The sequence below is a fragment of the Lemur catta genome, chromosome 3, assembly GCF_020740605.2.
Source record: "Lemur catta isolate mLemCat1 chromosome 3, mLemCat1.pri, whole genome shotgun sequence".
NCBI classification, from domain to species: Eukaryota; Metazoa; Chordata; class Mammalia; order Primates; family Lemuridae; genus Lemur; species Lemur catta.
The window spans coordinates 99,238,184-99,257,641 of record NC_059130.1 but is presented as its reverse complement, the minus strand read 5'-3'; the positions used below and the strand labels follow the sequence as shown (position 1 = coordinate 99,257,641).

The 19,458-nt window shown below is 45.8% G+C and overlaps 1 protein-coding gene across 1 annotated transcript; it reads left to right on the top strand.

Annotated features, from left to right (window-relative positions):
- Window positions 1–148: 148 nt before the first annotated feature.
- CDCA8 (cell division cycle associated 8) lies at window positions 149–16,524 on the top strand. Its single transcript, XM_045548231.1, has 12 exons — window positions 149–194; window positions 780–865; window positions 994–1,103; window positions 1,237–1,365; window positions 3,128–3,168; window positions 6,843–6,915; window positions 8,747–8,832; window positions 10,344–10,408; window positions 11,298–11,393; window positions 12,903–13,029; window positions 13,793–13,879; window positions 15,186–16,524. Exons 3-12 carry the CDS (start codon window positions 1,010–1,012, stop codon window positions 15,228–15,230), a joined length of 843 nt encoding a protein of 280 aa, XP_045404187.1. The 5' UTR covers window positions 149–194; window positions 780–865; window positions 994–1,009; the 3' UTR covers window positions 15,231–16,524.
- The last annotated feature ends 2,934 nt before the right edge of the window (window positions 16,525–19,458 follow it).

The window sequence follows — 19,458 nt, the reverse complement described above, 5'->3', positions numbered from 1 at the left end:
CCCTGGGCTCCCTGGGGTCTGGCAGCCATGGCTCCTCATGCAGTCACCCTCTGGGGCGCGCAGGAGCCGCCAGCGTGGAACCACCACCTGCACCCAGCGTCGCGACCAAGGCTCCGCAGACGTCAGCTCCCCGAGCTGCACCCCGGCAGAGGCTCCTGGACGCGAACTGGGCACAGGGAAGAGAGGACCCGGAGGTCTGCCCCCACCCACTGCCCAGACTGGCCGGGGGCTGGCGCAAGCTGGGGCGCCCACCCCAAAGCTTGCACCCCTGCCCCACTCTCCTATCATTCCATCCCCCTTGCTCGGGGGCTGCGGCGGATCCCGGCCTCTTCCAAACTCTGCCCGGGCTGCTCTGTCCCCGCCGGCCCTCCACTTGCCGGCCCCTACTGGGACCGGGGTGCGGGGGAACCCTGAGGAACCGAGTCAGTCGGTCGGTCTGAATGCGTGCAGCAGTCAAGCGAGGCAGCCCAGCCACCGCCAGCCCACACGCAGCGTCCCACATATCCCACAGCCAACCTGGCCCAGGCCGCGCCCGCAAACCCCAGTGCTTGGGTACCCTGGGCCGCCACAAGGCCTGCCGGGAGTAGTAGTTCGCAGCCCTCCGGGGCGGAGCGTGGTGGGAGGGACCCGGACCACAACTCCCAGGAGGACCCGCGGCGACGGCGCTGACGCAGGCGGGCTGTAGGGGGCGCTGGGGGCGAAAGACTCCTGCCGGCAGGAACTCCCTTGTGATTGGATGTTGCGGGACCGTCCTAAGACGGCGGCTTCTCATTCGTCAGCCTGTGGCAGTGGAGTTTGAATTGGGTGGCGGTTAGCCGTGGCTGGTGCAGCGAAGTTTTCCTCCGCTCTTGTTTTGGAACCACAGGTACGTGCCGGGAGACTTCTTTAAACCGAGACCCTGAGGGGGGCGAGTCCCCATCCGCCCCTAGCGGCTCCTTGCTTCCCCTCCCGGTCTCCGCCGCTGACCCCTGTGCCTCGGTCGCTGCTCTACAGCCTCCGCCGAAGCGCCATGGCTCCTAGGAAGGACAGCAGTCGGGCGGCCAAGACCCACTCCTTACGGAGCCGGAAGCTCGCCTCCTTTCTTAAGGACTTCGACCGAGAAGGTAAGGGGCAGGGCCCGGGCCCGGGTCCTCGCGGCTGCCTGGGGCGATGGCGGGGTGCGCGCGGGCTGGGACGCGGGCAGCTCGGATTCACCCGCCCAGTGACCCATGCCCTGTCGGCTCTGCCCTCTCGCAGTGGAAATACGAATCAAGCAAATTGAGTCAGACAGGCAGAACCTCCTCAAGGAAGTGGATAACCTCTACAACATCGAGATCCTGCGGCTCCCCAAGGCGCTGCGCGAGATGAACTGGCTCGACTACTTCGGTAAGAGCTGCTGGGTTTCCCCGGGGCGAGGCGTGGAGCCCCTGTGGTTCTCGTGACACCCTTCAGAAAGGACTTGCTCAAAAGTTACCTCTCAGGGAGGTCTAACGTGACCACTTGTGGAAAGTTGCAGCTCTACTGCTCCCACTCCCTGTCTCTTTCCTGCTTCATTTTTCTCCATCGCACTCACTGTCCTCCAGCCCCCGGGGTAGGCAAACCTTTTCTCTAAAAGGCCAGCAAGCAAATATTTTAGGCTACTTGAGTCAGAGGATTCTCTGTTCGACGACTGAGCTCTGCTGTTATAATTCCAAAACAGCTAGAATGAATGGGCGTAAATGGGCTGTATTCCAATAAAATTTTATTTATAAATACACTGAAATGTGAATTTCGCATAATTTTCACACGGCATAAAATATTTTCTTTTTTAAATATATTTTTTACGCAGCCACTTGAAGAGGAATAAATAAATGACTTAGTTTGTTAACCAGTGCTCAGGTGGAAAAATCACCCCAAGCAGCTTTTCCTGAAGCTTATGGAAATTGCCATCTTAAAAATGGGCAAATCAGTTTTCTTGGCCAGGGAAAAATCCCAACCTGTTTCCCCACTCCCTTGTTAAATGTCCAAGGACATGTAGGAGGCTGCATTACCTTTACTTTTTGTGTTTTCCTTATTATTAATTGCCTAGTATGTAATCTCCTTCCTGGATAGAAATGCATATTCTGCTCATATATGAGACATTTAATGATCCTTTTGACTTCCTCTTTTATTTATTAAGCCATTCGTTTGCTCATTTCTACAAATACTAAGCATGTTTCAGTCACAATGCTAGGTGCTGAAGATGCCCTGGGAAATAAAACAGTGCCCCTGTCCTTAAGAGCATAAAGCTTAGTGTAAAAGGGCTATTAAAAAAAAATTCACATACAGTTAAATAATTTAAAATTATAAGTACTACAAAGGAGATAGAATAGAATAGTAGTCAGTAAACATATTTATATAGTGATTCCTATGCCAGATGGGCATTGTACCAAATGTTTTACATATGTTAACTAAGTTTATCCTCATAACAAGCTAATTATTAATATCCCTATTTTTAAAATGACAAGATTAAGGCACAGAGAGATTGGTAACTTTGCTCAAGGTCTCATAAGCTAGTTAGTGGCATTCTCTATTTGAACCCAGGCATTCTGGTTCCAAAGCCTGAGGTCTTAACTGTTCTAAAGTCTGCTATGAGGATTTCTAACAGGAGACTAACCTAACTTTTTATTCTACATTTAAATCTCTCAAAGACCTTTTCATTCACCACACATTTGCTGTACATCTATTGTCTGCTAGATTTTTGCCAGAAGCAATGAATATCATCTTTGGAATTCAGTCCAAGGCAGGGGTGGACACTTGAACAGCTTTGAGTAGTTGAGTTGGTGGGTAGGATGAGGGTGAGAAACTAAGCACTTTGCAGTGATCTGCTGAAATAGAAAAATAAGCAGATTTAGGGGTGACATTTGAGCCGAGTTTTGAAGGCTGAATTAGAAATTTGTTGAGTACAGAGGAGAATTTTAGGCAGAGAAAATACTAAGTATCACAGCACAAAGTCATGAGACAGTGGCACATTTGGGAAATAATTTGGAGAAAGATTGACTAGATGGTGAAGGTTATTGAATGTTAAAGACTAAGGGTTGGACTGGTTTTGGAAAGAAATAGTAGTATTAGGCAAGGTGATTTATCATTAAAATCTGATAGTAACTAAATAAAATATTCTTTTTTAAAGCCCTTGGAGGAAACAAACAGGCCCTGGAAGAGGCAGCAACAGTAAGTGACCTGTCCTATTTTTGAGCTTTTGCTTAGTTCTTAAGTCTAGTCCAGTCATAAAATCCAGCCAATGGGTGCTTACTGTGGAAGAGATTCCATAAGGGGATATTATCTGTTTGTGTCAGCTGAAAAATTAGAGTTGGGTCAATCGCTAAGTGCATGAAACCCAAATATTAGTAGTTCAAATATTAATAGTACAAAGGGAGGCAATTCTGGTTTCAGCCAATTCCTTGCAGTCCTTTGCCCTGAACTTTGCAGGAGAAGTAGAAATCCTCAAGCTCAAATTCCTTTAAGCCCCTGGGTCATTACACTGTGACCTGGCCTGCTAGCTGGGAAAGAGACTATTTTATCTTCTATACTGTAGAAGCAGTGCTCTTGCTTGGGACTCTCGGTACTCCCCAACCCTCTCACCCCCTTCCTCCTAGCACCAGCACCTGGATTGGAGGCAGTAAGATGAAGAGGCAAAATAAAGAGTTTGAGTGTGCTCCATAAATATATATACCTATTATGTACCTATAATAATTTCAAACAAAAAATTTTTAAAAAATAATGGGTATATCAACAGAAGGAGCAATGGAATAAAAAGAAAAAGAATGGGTGCAAAAAAAGAAAAACAATAAGATCTAGTATTTGACAGCACAGAAGGGTGACTATAGTCAACAATAATTTATTGTAATTTTAAAATAACTAAAAAGGGCCAGGCATGATGGGAAGCTGAGATGGAAGGATTGCTTGAGCCCAGGAGTTTGAGACCAGCCTGAGAGCAAGAGTGAGACCTCATCTCTACTAAAAATACAAAAATTAGCTAGGTATCATGGCATGTGCCTGTATCCCAGCTATTCAGGAGGCTGAGGCAAGAGGATCACTTGAGTCCAGGAGTTTGAGGTTGCAATGAGCTATGATGATGCCACTGAACTCTCCCAGAGCAAGAGAGCAAGAGTGTGTCTCAAATTTAAAAGTGAGTAAGTAAAAGAGTAGAATTGAAATGTTTCTAACATAGAGAAATGATAAATGCTTGAGGTGATGGATACCCCGTTAGCCTGATTTGATCATTACACATTGTATGCCTGTTTCAAAGTAACACATGTATCCCATAAATATATATACCTATTGTGTACTCATAATAATTTTTTTAAAACAGAGTTTAGATCTGCACTGTCCAATACAATAGCCACCAGGCACAGGGTAACTATTTCAATTGATTAAAATTAATAAAATTAAGAATTCATTTCCTTTTTTTTTTTTAAGAAGGCCTATGAATGTAAAGAATTCATTTCCTTAGACATGCTAGTCACATTTCTGATGTTCAGTAGCCACCTGTGACTAATGGCTACTGTATAAGCCAGCACAGAAATAGACCATTTCTACCCTTGCAGTAAGTTCTGCTGGACAGCGTTGGGAACTAGTCCATAAATGGGCTTCAGGGTTCCTCTGAAATCACATGTGAACAATGTGTGTGTATACGTGCGTATGTGTACCTTTCTGAGGAGAAATTTTATTGTAGTCTTAATCAGTTTTACAAAGTGAACCCCAAAATCGACATCTTTTGTTGAGTTGATCAGAATCATTTGGAATCTCAGAGTTTGAAGGAGTCTGATTACAAAGGTACACAGTAGCACTGACTAGCAGACCTCCCTCAGCTTCAAAAGTTAAAGGTAATGAGGAGCTAGTTGTTCAATGAGGAAAAATTTAGAGAATTTGGGGATGAATAGTGTAGGGAGGGGTGGGGATAACTGGAGCATAAAATCAAGAGCTAGTAAAACATTGTTAGTTAATGCCTTCTCTCTCTTTGTAATATGTTGCCATGACCCATTTTATTCACCCTGCCACAGACACACCCAGCTCTAATGTTTCAAAAGAATTACCTCTGAGATGAATTACACTTATAATACATCTCCCTCTTTTTAAATGAATTAGACATACAGAACTACAGATCAGAGCTTCTAATGTAATATGAAAAATCCAGTGCCAAGTTGAGACAATACTAACCTTAACTGATATGATTTAAAACCCAGGAAAGGAATGATAAAAAAATGTACAAAAGTTCTTAATTAGGAAGTATGTTGAGGTTTGATGATTCACTAGGAGGACTCACAGGGCTCAGCACATAGTCATATATGGTGGTGATTTATCACAGTGAAAGGGCACAAAGCAAAATCAGCAAAGGGAAGTGCCTGGGGCCAAGTCCAGAGGAAGCCAGGCGCAAGCTTCTAAGATTCCACTCCCAGTGGAGTCACACAGGACACACTTAATTCAACATGAGTGAAATTCAGTATGAGTGGAAATGTTCAGAAAAGCTCATTAAATGCCCATAGTTCCACACAGACCAAAATTCTAGACTTCTAGAAGGAAAGCATGTGTTCGGCATAAACCATATTGTTTGCTTAAAGTTTGGGCACAGTGAAGTGTTCTTATCAAGAAATGGTGGGAACCCTCCTGAAATCCAAGTTCCCAGATGCCAACCAAGGCCAACTCTGCAAACTTTCTACATACATCAATCTCAGGCTGCACAGTAGGTGATCAGTGGCCTGCCACCAGTGACAATTTCGTAATGTGCCAGTTGTTTCTAGAGGTAGCAGAATGTTGGTAAGAATGCCACCACTTCCCATTCCATCAACCATGGCAGACATCATTAATCTATTATAGCACTGTTTCTTGCTAAGCCTAAGACAGCCTCAGAATCCTTCTCTGAGCACTTCAGGTAATCCCTACCAATCCAGAGATGAAAACCTATGCCATTCCAAGTCCCTACTAATCCGATATTTACATGTGTCCTGTGAGGAAAGGACTATAAATCATCCCTGTTCTTTGTAATGCTCATAGATATGGCTAGTCATCACCATGAAAAAATCTAATTTGAATGGTGACTGGAAATCTTTTTGAAGGACCGAGGAGCATCATAGAAAACCTTGAGACCCTGTAGACTTATCAAAAAAATGAGAAGTCTGACACAGCACCAAGCGTTGTAAAGGATGTGGATCATGAGGAATTTGTTTGCAGATAGAGTGTAAACAAGTGCAACCACTTTAGAAAACAATTTGGCATATCAAGGTTGAATATTTATGTAACTTCTAACCCTGTAATGCCCTATCCTAAGGGTAGAACCAAGAGAAAACTTATATATGTACGTCACTGCAATGTGACACAGGTATAAGACAGTTCAAAGTAGCAGGGTTTGTAATACCACAAAACTACTGATGGGAGAATGGACAAATCCATAGTGGTATAATCACAGTGGGATATGACATAGCAGTGAATACAAATTAACTACAACCACAAATAGTGGTCAAAACAGGCAAAACTAAACAAAATGTTTAAGCATGCACACACACACGCACACATACACCCATACACATGTACTTTCTTATTAAGCAAATGAAATGATAGTGGTTACTTCTGGGGAATGACAGGATTAGGAGACTGGTCACCTTTGAGGGAAGGGACAAGGAAAGGGAACAGGGAATGAATACACAGCTACAAGCAAGTTATTGGCAATATTTTAGGTCTTGGGTTATGTGGTGTGTTTATGAGAGTTTGCTATATTGCATTATAATTAACATTTAACAATGTTTTGTTATGTATCAAATAATAGTTTTTTAATTATTTTTCATCTTAAAATATTCCTCATATTTCGGTGTAATAAGCCTGGTGCTTTCTGGCTTTGTTTGTCACAGGCTGACCTGGATATCACTGAAATAAACAAACTAACGGCAGAAGCTATTCAGACACCTCTGAAATCTGCCAAAAGTGAGTACTTCTCAAAACCCCTTGTTGAATGGAGATCTGAGGCCCAGGGTGTTTGGTTGGCTGCTCAGGCAGGGCCTTCTTGGGAGAGCTTCTTCCCTCTAATGTCTGCGCCTCCATCTTGTAAATCCAAAAATTTGCTTTGGGCCACTGCATTCAGTTGATTGTACACAGGACTGATGCTAATAAAACTCATAAGACCATGTGTGAGCTAAAGTGAAAGTGAAAAAAGAAAAAAAAGCTGTGCTAGAAACCAAACCTTGCTTTCCCCTGAGTTAAATAGAGAGATAGCAAGATTTAGAGACGTGTGAGAAGATTGGTAAAACCAACTGGGGCTCTCTAATGTGATCAGCTGGGTTGAATGAGAATTGTAAAAGGAATGACTTTCTCTGCCTGTAATTTCAGGTTGCTCAGTGATCTATCTATGTAACCATGTCACACGTCCTGCACTCTGAAAAATACTGTCTCATAGGAGAAGTTATATGGGAAACCAAGTTGTGATTAGTGAGCATGGAATCGGGTCAGGATGAATTGTGACATGGATTTAATGTCACTGTCTTTAAGCTATAGTAACACAGTGTATACAACTCTTGTGAGGACAGACCTGACCTACAGCCAGGATTTTGGGGCTGCCTACCAGGGCACCGTCTGTACTGGGCAGGGCCAGAAACATCCCACTTCTTGTTCCAATTTGCCTTCTATCAGAATGGCCTCATAGAATGAAGAAAGCATGATGAGATTTTTGCTTTCCTAGTGTCATATTCCAGTCTTGATTCCCCGAGGTTATGATGTAATTAGACTTGGATGTTCCTGGAGTTCCTCAGCCACATATTTACAATCTGTTAGGTTACTTTGGGTCATTTCTACAGTTAGGTAATATCAGTTTCTCTTCTGAGTTCCACCAGTTTTGCTTACTTGAGGGGTAGTGGGGGTCTTCTGATTTCATCCCTTGGAACTGAACCCACCAGGACCAATGTCAATCAACAGTTAAAGTTGGTTTTGTGCCCTCTTGACCACTGGACTTTGACTACGTGTAAGCTACTTTTAAAAACGATAAATATAGGTGTATTCTTATTTAATGTGTCAGAGTTGCACCTGACAAAAAAAGCTTAAAAGTTATTTACTCCCATCTCTCTCCCCATGATCAAATATATATGAATTTTCTCTATGGAATCCCTGGTCAGGATTTTCTAGCTCCTGGTTTTATCTGTTTAGCAGTGAGACACTCTCCACCTTTCATCACTAAAGAGCTGTGATTAGAAAGCTGCCTAGAAAGTTCTCATTTTGAGCCAAAGTTTTCTAATGGTATCTGTACTGATGCCAGTTCTCCCCTTTGGGGCCTCCTGGAACCATTTTCTACATGACAACCCCTTAAATATTAAAAATTGATATTATTTCCTCTGGAATCATTGATCTTAAAAATTCTTCATACTCCTTTTCCTAAGATGATCATTGTAGTAATACTTTTATTATTTATAAGTAACAATATTTAATTATAACAAATAATAGGCTAGCTGGGCACAATAGCTTACACCTGTAATCACAGCATTTTGGGAGGATCACTTGAGCCCAGGAGTTTAAGACCAGCCTGGGCAACAATAGTGAGACTGTGTCTACAAAAAATAAAAATTAGCCAGGTATGGTGGCGTGCACCTATAGTCCCAACTACTTGGGAGGCTAAGGCAATAGGATCACTTGAGCCCAGGAGTTCAAGGTTACAGTGAGCTGTGATTGGGCCACTGCACTCTAGCCAGGGCAAAAAAGAAAAAAAAAGTGAATGCATGAACGTTTATTCCCATCAGAAATATCACACTGTTAAAACTGTTTCTTACAGCACGCAAAGTAATACAAGTGAATGAAATGATAGTGGAAGAAGAAGAAGAAGAAGAAAATAAACGTAAGAATCCTCAAACTGCAAGGGTAAGTAGTCACTTAGGTTGGGGGCTAAGGACTAGCAGGAGACAAGCAAATACAAAACTGTGTGAAATACAGTGTTACCCACCCAGAACTCACAGCTTAGTAGAGACAGTCCCACTTTAAGTGGCCAATAACAAAAGTGATCATTGACTTGTGTGCAAAGCATGTAGAACATAGAAGAGGAAGCTAGCAAGTCTTCTGTATCCCATTAGGACACAGCCAGGCCTTTTAAGGTGAGTGAAGTCCACGAGCTAGAAAAGAAAGGGAACAGAATTGCAGGAGGAGCTAGGAAAGTGTTCCTTTAAGGAGCAGGAAGCAGTTTGGTATGGCTGGGATATTATCTCTCAGAGTAAGACAGAAAGAACAGATAATGAATGGCCTGTGTGCCAAGCTTGGAAGTTTCCATTCTGTCAGGTCGGTAATGGTAAGTGACATCAGATTGGTATTTCAGGCTGGTCCAATGGTAATGGGTTATCAGAACTTATTAACATTAGTGTCACTAAAGTTGGTATATAACCCCACACTGCTAAATTTGACTGGCTTAAAAAAAAAAAAAAAGATTGGTATTTCAGAACAGTATTCAAGATAAATGGGAGAGGGGGAAAATGAGATGAGGAAACCAATCAGGATACTGTTAATTCTTGAACTGAGGCACTGACACTGCAAAAGGAAGGGATGGTTTTGAGATAAGTTTTAGAAAAAAGAATTGGAATGGCTGGTGGAGGAAAGGAGGTGTCAGAGATAACTACATGGTTTCTAGCTTAGGGAGCTGCCATCCAGTTGGGACCCAGCTACAGAGTCGTGCTGGGTTGGGGGAAGGGGGAGCACGTGTCACTGCTTGACGCGTTGACTATTCAGTGCTTTTCCAGGATATCTAGGCTAGACAGAAATTTTAGCCTGGAGCTCAGAGAGAAGTAGGAGATTGAGAGACACTGCCTTCTGGATCTTTAGGAGCTTGTCCTGGTGTGGGAGTGGAGACAGTTGTGCGGGGCAAGCAGGAAGGGGGGGAGGCTGAGGTGGACCCTAAAGGGAAGGTAGAGAGAGAAGTTCCTCAGACAGCCAGAGAAGTAGGAAAGATGCATCAATTGTGGAGGATAGGGAGGAGAGAATTGCTAGAAGATAAGGAGTGATTCTTGTCCGGGGACTCCCAGGACTCAGGAATGAGAGGACTGCAGGGACTGCCTTGGACTGGGATGCCCTGAGTGACCTTCACAACAGCCTTTTATGTAAAGTAGTGGGGGACAAGTCAGGCTTAAATCAGTTCAAAAGAGATTTATTTACTTTTAATCTTGGCAAAAATCCTCTATTTTGAAGACCCAGCCAGCAGAAGTCCTTAGTTGATCAGTTATGTTCTGAACTTCTTAAGTCACTAAACTGTAATACAGACCTTATTATATTCAGTATTAACTTTGCCTTCTGGCATTGGTTCCCTTCCCCTCTGTTATTTCCCCCTCCTTACCTTTCCTCATTTCTGGGCTTTTTGTAACCTTAGCTGCATTTGATTGTGACTTCAGGTTAAAAGGTGTCCTCCATCCAAGAAGAGAACTCAGTCCATACAAGGAAAAGGCAAAAGGAAAAGGTAATGGGTTTTCTAAAGTTAAATGTGTGTTTCTGGTTTTATTGGAGAGCCATATATGTCGTGGCAGAAAGTAGGTGTTGGAAAGGGTGGCTAGTGTTCAACTGGAGCTTAAAATCACTGAATTCTTGAGTGTCCTAGCTGGAGGGGCCTCTAGAAATGGTCTAAACCAATACCTTCTCCAGTTATTCTGAAGACATTCTCTATCCTTTCCTACTTTTTTAAATGCAAACAGAGAGTGAGGCCTGCATGTTAAGCTTAGTTGCCTGACAGTCCCTGTGCAGAGCAACCCCACAGTCAGTCACAAAGTGGCTGTCACCTAAAAATTAGTTTCCCGAAATGTGCTGTCTGTCCTGCTAAGTAAAGAATCTCCATGGACTTAAACTGATTATGCTGGACCCTACTATAAACCATGGGGGAGGAGGGGAACAGCTTAGGAAAGTAGTGACCAGGATGCGTGTCTGTGAACGCATTTCTCCCTGAGCACTGTGGCAGGACATTAACCAGCTGCCTAGCACAAGGGCAGGAATTCCAGCTAGGGGAGCCTTCATATTGTTAAGTGGCTGTCTTCCTTGCTTTTGTGAGCTTGGTTGAAAAGCTGGGTTCTGGAGGCAGACTGCTTGGGTTCAAAGTTCTGGCTCCACCCTAATTGGCTGTGTGATCTTGGGCAAGTTTTTTAAACTCAGTATGCCTGAGTTTCTGCATCTGTAAACAAGGATGGTAACAGTGCTTACCCCCTAGGGTTGTTGGGAGGGTTACGTGGGTTGTGTGTGCAAGGCTCCCAGAGCAGTGGCTGACCCCGTCAGTGCTCTCCATGTGCACTGCCTCCACTCTGCTTCTGCTGTCCTCGGACCTGAGAGGAGCGTACCTGATGGCCGTTTCTTACCTGTAGGTCAAGCCGTGGTAACACTGTTACCCCAGCTGTGGGCCGATTGGAGATGTCCATGGTAAAACCAACTCCAGGCCTGACACCCAGGTTTGATTCGAGGTGAGTATGGATAGGAGTGCTTGGATTTAGAGGGAACCCACCATTGAACACAACCCAGAGAAGAGGAGTATCTAAAAAATACTCCTGAGTCCTTGGCCTGAGATGCCTTGGAAAACAGTAGCCATCTGGGCTTCCCAGTGTTTGCCTCTCCTCTGAGTGTAGTAGGTTCACCCATTTTCAGTGGCAAAATGATTCTTTATCTGCTGAGAGGGAGGTGACTATTCTGCCTGTGATGACTAAGAGATCTCTATGTGACTTTTTTGGCCTTTTCTGATTCAAATCAGGAGTTTTTAAAAGAGGAGTAGGTAATCTCCTGTTACCCTTGATAGGAGTGAAAATTGATACTGCCTTTTTGGAGGCCAACATAAACAAGGATGTCCTTGCAGCATAAGTTAATACCTTCCAAAGGGGCTAGTTGACTAAATAGAAAGTACTGCATAGCCATTAAAAGAGACTGGATCTGGCTGGGCATGGTGGCTCACACCTGTAATCCCAGCACTTTGGGAGGCCAAGGTGGGAGGATCACTTGAAGCCACAAGTGCAAGACCAGCTTGAGCAACATAGCGAGACCCCTGTCTCTACAAAAAATAGAGAAAAATTAGCCAGGCATGGTGGCGTGTGTGCCTGTAGTCCCAGCTACTCAGGAGTCTGAGGCAGGAGGATCTCTTGAGCCCAGGAGTTTGAGGTGGCAGTGGGCTATAATGATGCCACTGCATTCTAGCCTGGGCAACAGAATGAGACCCTGTCTCCAAAAAAAAAAAAAAGAGAGAGAGAGAGAGACTGAATCTGTATGTGCTGGGTGCTGGTAGGGAAAGAGCTTCATGATCACAGAACCTCTCCAAGCAGGTTGCTGTACACTGTGTACTATATGATCCTATTTGCTTTTATATACATGGAAAGTTTCTGGAAGGATAGATAAGGAATTCAGGGTGGTTATGTCTGGGAGTGGAGCAAGAAGTGGTTATCTCTGGTATAGGAAGAGTGTGGAAAATTTATTTTCTACTTTTAGTTCCTGCTTTTCTTTACTGTTTTTTTTTTCATATGAACACGTAACAAGACATTTAGAGAAAACTAGGTAACAGCATTTTAACTGTCTTGAGAAAGTTAGTATAATGATGTCATCTCTGAATCATCCTCCTTTGCCCCTAAAAAATTCCTGTTGATGGAAGCAGTTGGCCACTCCTGCAACCACGTTAACTAGTTGATTTCTGGATTTGTGTGTGGATGGTTGGATGACTGTACCCATACAGAGTTTTGGACCTTAAATTTACATGGATCAGAGTTGGCTTTTGCTAGATGTTATGTTTGATAATTACAACCTCCTTTCTCCAGCTGTGTTTAGGCATTACTGCTTTAAAAAAATTTTTTTCTAAATTTAGAACTTGCCTTCTTAGAAATATGTGATTTGAAAACTGCAGCTTGAGGCCAGATGGGGCTTGGAAGGGCTCATAGAGCCTGGTGTCATTCAGTCTGCCGAGCCATCTTCACAGAGATTTTCCCACTCTGTAGGGTGTTCAAGACGCCTGGCCTGCGTACTCCAGCAGCAGGAGAGCGGATTTACAGTATCTCAGGGAACGGCAGCCCTCTTGCTGACAGCAAAGAGATCTTCCTCACTGTGCCAGTGGGCGGCGGAGAGGTGGGTAAAGTGTTTCCAGGGGACGTCAGGCCACAGTGTGCTGCTTAGTCAAGCATTTCTCTTCCCTGGGCCATCACCTACTTCTCTCCCCGAGTCCTTTCACTTGCGTGGGTCCTGATCTCCACACCTCTGCAGGACTCAGGACCCAGTTTTCTCTTCCAGGTTAGAGGCCCAGACTGGGTTCCATCTGTTCATCAGCTAATGTTTGCCTACCTGATGGTAGCAGGCCCAAGATGTAGAAGACATGATTCCTGCCCTTGAGCAGTCCAGTAGTCAAGATGGGTTTGAAATCATAGTCTCTGTGATAAGTGCAATAATAGAGATATTACAGGGAGTGCAGAGGAAGGCACTATTGGGGTCTATGCTTAGTCTAGAAAGGGGAACATGAACTGTGCCTTCAATTTTGTATGACTTTGAGGGATTCTGAAGTAGGCTGAGCTGAGTTCTCCGGGCTGTATAGAGCAAATTGCTGACCTCAGCCACAATCGAGGACAGGAGGGTTTGTCTAAGATATGGTCTGCAGGGCATTCCGAAGCTAATGTGTGGATCTTTGTGCCCAGGTGATCCAGCCACTGGCCCAGTGACAGCACTGATGTCTCCTCAGGGCTAACACCCCCCCTGCCTACCTTGCCATGTCTTCATCCTAGCCATTTCCTGCCACCAAGTGCAGGATATCGGGGGACCCCCTGTGGCATACTGGGCTGCTGGATGGGGGTTCCTGCCCTAAGAGACATGCCAGCTTAACCCACTTTCCTCTATACAGAGCATGCGATTATTGGCCAGTGACTTGCAGAGGTTCAATATTGCACAACTGGATCCAGAGGCCTTGGGAAACATTAAGAAGCTTTCCGTAAGTCTCGTATTCATCTCTACACATAGGATGCCTCCAATAGCTTTCTTGGTTTGCCTTTATTTAGAATTGTCTTTGGGGTCTGAGCTAATAGTTTTTTTTATTTTATTTTATTTATTTATTTTGAGATAGTATCTCAGTATGTTGCCCAAACTGGCCTTGAACTCCTGGGTTCAAGGTATCCTCCCCCTCAGCCTGACAAGCAACTGGGACTACAGGAGTGTGCCACCATGCCTGGCTTGGGCTAATAGTTCATACTTAGAATTGTGTTGTCTCCTTTTCCCCAAGGGATTTTGACAATTATCCTACTTACATGGTAGCAATTCTCTTCCTCAATTGATTTTGAGTTTTGGTCCATCCCAGGGTGCCTGCCACAGAAGTTCCACAACAGAATCATAATTCTGCCCCATTCAGGCAGTTAGTGCCAGGGTATGTTGGGCACTATTGACTACCAGAAACTGAAACTTCCTATAATAGCTCAAGAATGAAGGGAGGGGCTTGTTGTCAGGAATCTCACAGGATTGTGGAGGGAGCTGAATGGCCAGGCCTCTGGAGCCAGGGGTGCCCATCAGCAACAGGAGGCCAGGATGGGCCTTCTCTCTGGTGCGCCAGCTCCCGTAGCATCTCTGTGCCCTGGGCCCACGCACTCCCTTCTCCTGCACCTCCTCATTCCCCACTGAGCAGATAACCCTGTCCACAAGGCTCTTGGTTCTGCTCTCTCTTAACATTGGTTTGTAGGTAGCTTTGAGTAATTTTAGTGCTTCAGTGCCCAGCACTGTTCAGTTGCTTGTCTTAGTTTAAATTCTTAAGAGGAAAAATTTAATCAGCTCAGCCAAGGATGAACCTCCTTGGCCCAATCAGCCATGGTCTTGGCTGGCGGATGGGAGCACTTAGGGCAAACGTGGCTGCCTTGGGCCTTGCCTTCTCTGGGGTCTGAATGGTACATCCAAGGAAGGGGACAAGGCAGAGCTGGTTTCCCAAACACATCCTACTGAACACAGGCACAGTGCTAAGATCTCACACACACGCAGCCACCCAGATCTTGTGACAGTCATCCTCTAACTGGACCTGTAGTATTGCTGTTCCCGAGTTATTTCGTGATACCTTCGCTGTCGCATTTGAGATGTTATTTTACTCCTTTGTTCAGATGAGAAACAGGTTCAGAAAGGTTAATTAGTGTATGATACAAATAGAGGATGGAGGGCTGATTCCCTCAGACCTGTGCTCTGGCAGACTGTGAGTGGTTAACTGGGCAAGCAGGCCAAGTGCCATCTTCTCTAAGTGACCTGTCTCCTCTTCTTTTCAGAGCCGTCTCGCCCAAATCTGCAGCAGCATACGGTCCCACAAGTGAGATGCCAAACTTGATAGGATGGACTTTGAATGGGCACTTCTGGGACCCTAAGAGACTCCTTCCTTTCGGGCTTACTGTTTGTGTGTGTGTGAACTTCCAAAGCAGGGAGCAGTGTTCCTCTTGGGGAATTCAGGAAGGGGGAGACACACTGTTCCTACATCAGTTAGATAAAGCTTTGCTGTTCAGCCCCCCAACCCAGGTGAGCCCAGCCACTGCCTGCTGCATCATGCAATGGAAACTTCCAGACATTCTCCCAGCTGAATTCTCCCTGCTCTCTGAGCTGCTGCCTTCTGCCTCCTGTAACTCATCACCCTCTTTGCCCTGCCCCACCTGCAACAGAATGGTATGAAAGAACCCCATGTTCTCAGGAAGACTGCCTAGCCACCCTCCCCAGAGAACCTCTGCATCTGTCATTTCTGCTCCATGTATGTTTGTGGCTGGGGTGTTTAGGCTCAGAGAAGTGAGGGCTCTGGGCCATGAGAGGGCAGGTCCAGGAATTGGCCGGGGGGGACTATGCAGATCAGCAGAGTGGAGCAGGACACACGTGTCCTCTCCCACATCCATTCCCTCCTCTTCCTCCTGTCAGGGGTGCTATATGAGTTTTGGGGTCTTTCATTTGCTGTACCCAGTAGTTCCATCCAAGCTGACTCGTGGCAGACACAGTGCTTTGTGTTTATCCCTGTTTACTGAAGACCAAAAATCAGTTTGGAGAGCATCCATGTCTTGCTCCTCTACCTCCCTAGTTAGTGGGAATTTGGATAAGGGAATTGTAGGGCTTAGATTCTAGGAGTTTTCTGTGGCTGGCTGCAGAGTGACCATCTCTGAGCTGTCCGTGGTCCCTGCCATGTCTGTAGACTCTTCAAAGAGCACTTCTCTCTTATGGGGTTCATGGGGGCAGTGGGGGCAGTGTCATTTGTCTGGGGGCCTCATTCCATGGTTTTAGGCTTTCCCCCGGACATGGACTCATTAGGAGGAGTCAGCAGTGAGATCCTCGTGCTCCAGCCAGCCTCCCTGCCCAGGGAATCAGGCTGTGTTCCAAGAATTTAGGAACTAGAGTCCTCATCCCCAGGCTTGAGGGCACACGGTTTTCTCATGTATGGCTCTGTGTTGTATTTGGTCTTATTTTGTAACAAAACCATTCTAGTAATTCAGTCCTGTTCAGGTTGAATTCTTTCTGTGAGGTTTTTGTACATATTGTTTTTCTGAGTAATGGTATCTCTAAGCTGATTTGTTCTAATCAGAGCTACTGAAAGGTATCTACTTTCAATAAAGTCTGGTTTTATGTTTTCTTTTATAATCAGTATTCACCCTGCCTGTCCTGTCCAAGCTGTGCTCCATGGACTCTGGGGGACAGGGTGGAGCTGAAGCCACTGGCACAGGGGTCTTTAGACAGCTGATTTCCTCTGAAGATGTGAAAACCTTTACTTCAGGCAGAATCTCTGATATCTGAAAGGGGAGCATCACCTCAAGATCCAGGGCATTGGTAACCTCAACCCCCAGCAGTTTCCCCCAACACCTTTGTTCCATGAGTTAGAAATTCACATCTGGAAGGACAAAACCTGGCGTCTCCATAGTTTCCCTGTATAGTGAAGTCCCATTGGGCAGGAACAAAGCGGGGACAAGGGTAATTCAGTGATGATGTTGTTCACTTCTGAAAATTTCTGGAGCCCTGGCAGAGCTGTTTTCCTAGAACTCTTTCTATGCCGAAAATGATCAACAAGCAATCCGGGGTCACACGCAGCCTGGTAATTAGGCACTGACAGTTTGTGGAGGAGCCCTTTGGTAGTAACAGCACAGGAAGGAAGGTTACTCGTTGCAAGTTAAGTAACCCAGTCTGCAAGTCACCAAACCTGGGCCTTCTGCCTTTTCCTTCATCATCTGGCGCAGTGTTAAGAGCCTGACATCCAGGAAATGTTTCAGATCCGACTTGCCCTACCCAGTGCCAGGCTCGCCCTGTTTCCCTCCATCTGCACCACTGCCTACCTGACCCCAGTTGTAGGAAATGCATGGTATGCAGCAGGCACCCAAGCAATGCCTGGGACTAAGCCAGGGCAGGCTGGCTTAGAAGGCAAAGAGTTCCCCATTCCAGGATTTTTAAGCACAGGCTGTACTGTCACAGGGTTGGGACAAAAAATGTAAACCTTACTGCCAGACCACAGGCATACTTTCACCCTCACTGTTTGGGTTGGTTTGGGGTTTCTTTTTCTTTTTTTCAGATTGGTTGCTAACCATTTAAAAATTCGAAATTGCACAGATTGCTAGTTCGTGTGTGTGTGTGTGTGTGTGTGTGTGTGTGTGTGTGTGTGTGTGTGTGTGAGCAAGAGAGAGGACATCACCTAAGCATTTTTTTCAAAGCATCAGATATGCCTTTTACCCCAAGGAATCAGTGTCCCCATCCCCACCGGTGATGAGTTCACACACCAACACAGGGCTCACCTCCATAGTGTCCCACCACCACTGGAAAACAGAGTATGTCTCAGCGTCCACATGTGTGCACATGCTGAGAAGTCGGTTTTCCTTTTTTAATTTCACACACTATGATAGTTATTGTCCCATACCTAAAATTCAGCATGACACGTGTGCTCAAGTTTTTTTTTCTATATCTATTTTTATATATATAGAAAATATATATTTTTTCCAGATAATTTCTTTCTATTTTTAGTAGAGACAGGGGTCTCACTCTTGCTCAGGCTGGTCTCAAACTCCTGACCTTGAGCGATCCACCCGCCTTGACCCCCCAGAGTGCTAGGATTACAGGCGTGAGCGACCATGGCCCACCGTACTCAAGGTTTTTACAGTCGCTAATTCATATGGCTTCAGAAATGGAAGGAATGAGAGGCAATGTTCAGAGAGGATTCAATCAAAACTGGGGGCTACACTGAGTGCCCCACTTAATGGAAATCTGGAATCCAATTTGCTTTGGCTAAGGTGCCGTCTCCCTTTACAGGGTTAGGCGTGTTCTCAGCCCTTTGTCATCCCTGCCTGCATCTCCTCACTTACCAAACAAGCTGCCTCGTCCCCGACTCCTCCCCGCAAGCTGCAGCCTGTGCTTCTTGCCTTCCACACGTTGCCAAAGCTCTGTCTAGCCCACATTTGTGCTCCAAGGTCCAGACCCAGATATCCACCTGCCTCCTAGACATCTCCGCCTGCACATCCCACACGCATCTCAAACCGCATCCAAAATCGAATACGTCATTTCCTGGCCCCCTGCACCCTAGGTATTGTCTATCTCGGGGAAGGGCACAGCCTCCTCCAGGATGCCTGCCTTCGTGTACTGCTCCTGAGACTGGGTTTACCCTCCCAGGGCACACAGTGCCTTCACTATGGCACTCCTGATCACACTGTCCTGTGTCCTGGGACATCTCCTGGGACATCTTTCATGGCAGGAACAGTGATTCACCTCTATGCAGAGAGATCTCAGACACATGCTCTAGACACCCCACCCCAGGAAGGGGGGCAGAAAACCTCCCACACAAGCTACACAATGGTTAAGCAACTGTCACTCAAAGAGGCACCATATCACAGATAAATGTTTATTATTTTGTCCTGCTGCATATAGAACCCAAGAAATATAAAACATCTCCAGAATTAGTCAAAGGAAACCCCTCCCACTGGCCCCTTCCTCCCTGGATGGGCTCAGACCAGGGTGATGGGGGGATTGCAGGCCACCTCCGTCTGTCCAGTGAACAAGTTCCATATAAAAATAGATCTGTAAAGGGCCCCCAGAGAGCCATCACCCCGCATCACGCCAGTGCCTTTGCAGGGCTGAGGCCTGGGACCCATCAGGGTTGTGGGACCTCATTCCTCAGTGGAGGGGAGATCTACCCTGGACACCGAAGTCCTGCCAACACAGCCAGCGCCCCTCTGCAGAACAGCTGGGGCAGAGGGAGCGAACTTTGCCCTTAAGAGAACAACTGAGGTGGCTGGAGATGAGGATGAGGCTCTGTCTACCCAAGAGACACTGGTTCCTATGTCCCTAGATGTGTGGAAGACATCTGGCAGGGGACCCCCCCAAAACCCTGTCAAAGATGGTAGTAATATCTCAATCTCCCCCAGCACCTCCGAAGTCTCTGAGCTGGGACAAGTGCTCAGGAGATGGGGAGCAGGGGCTGGGGGAGATTCTAAGGAGAGAGGAGCTGCTGCTGGTAGGTGAGGCCAAAGGCACTGCCATGAGTCACTGTCCCCCACCACCAGGTGCTCCGCAAGATCCGCTGCACCTTCCAACCTT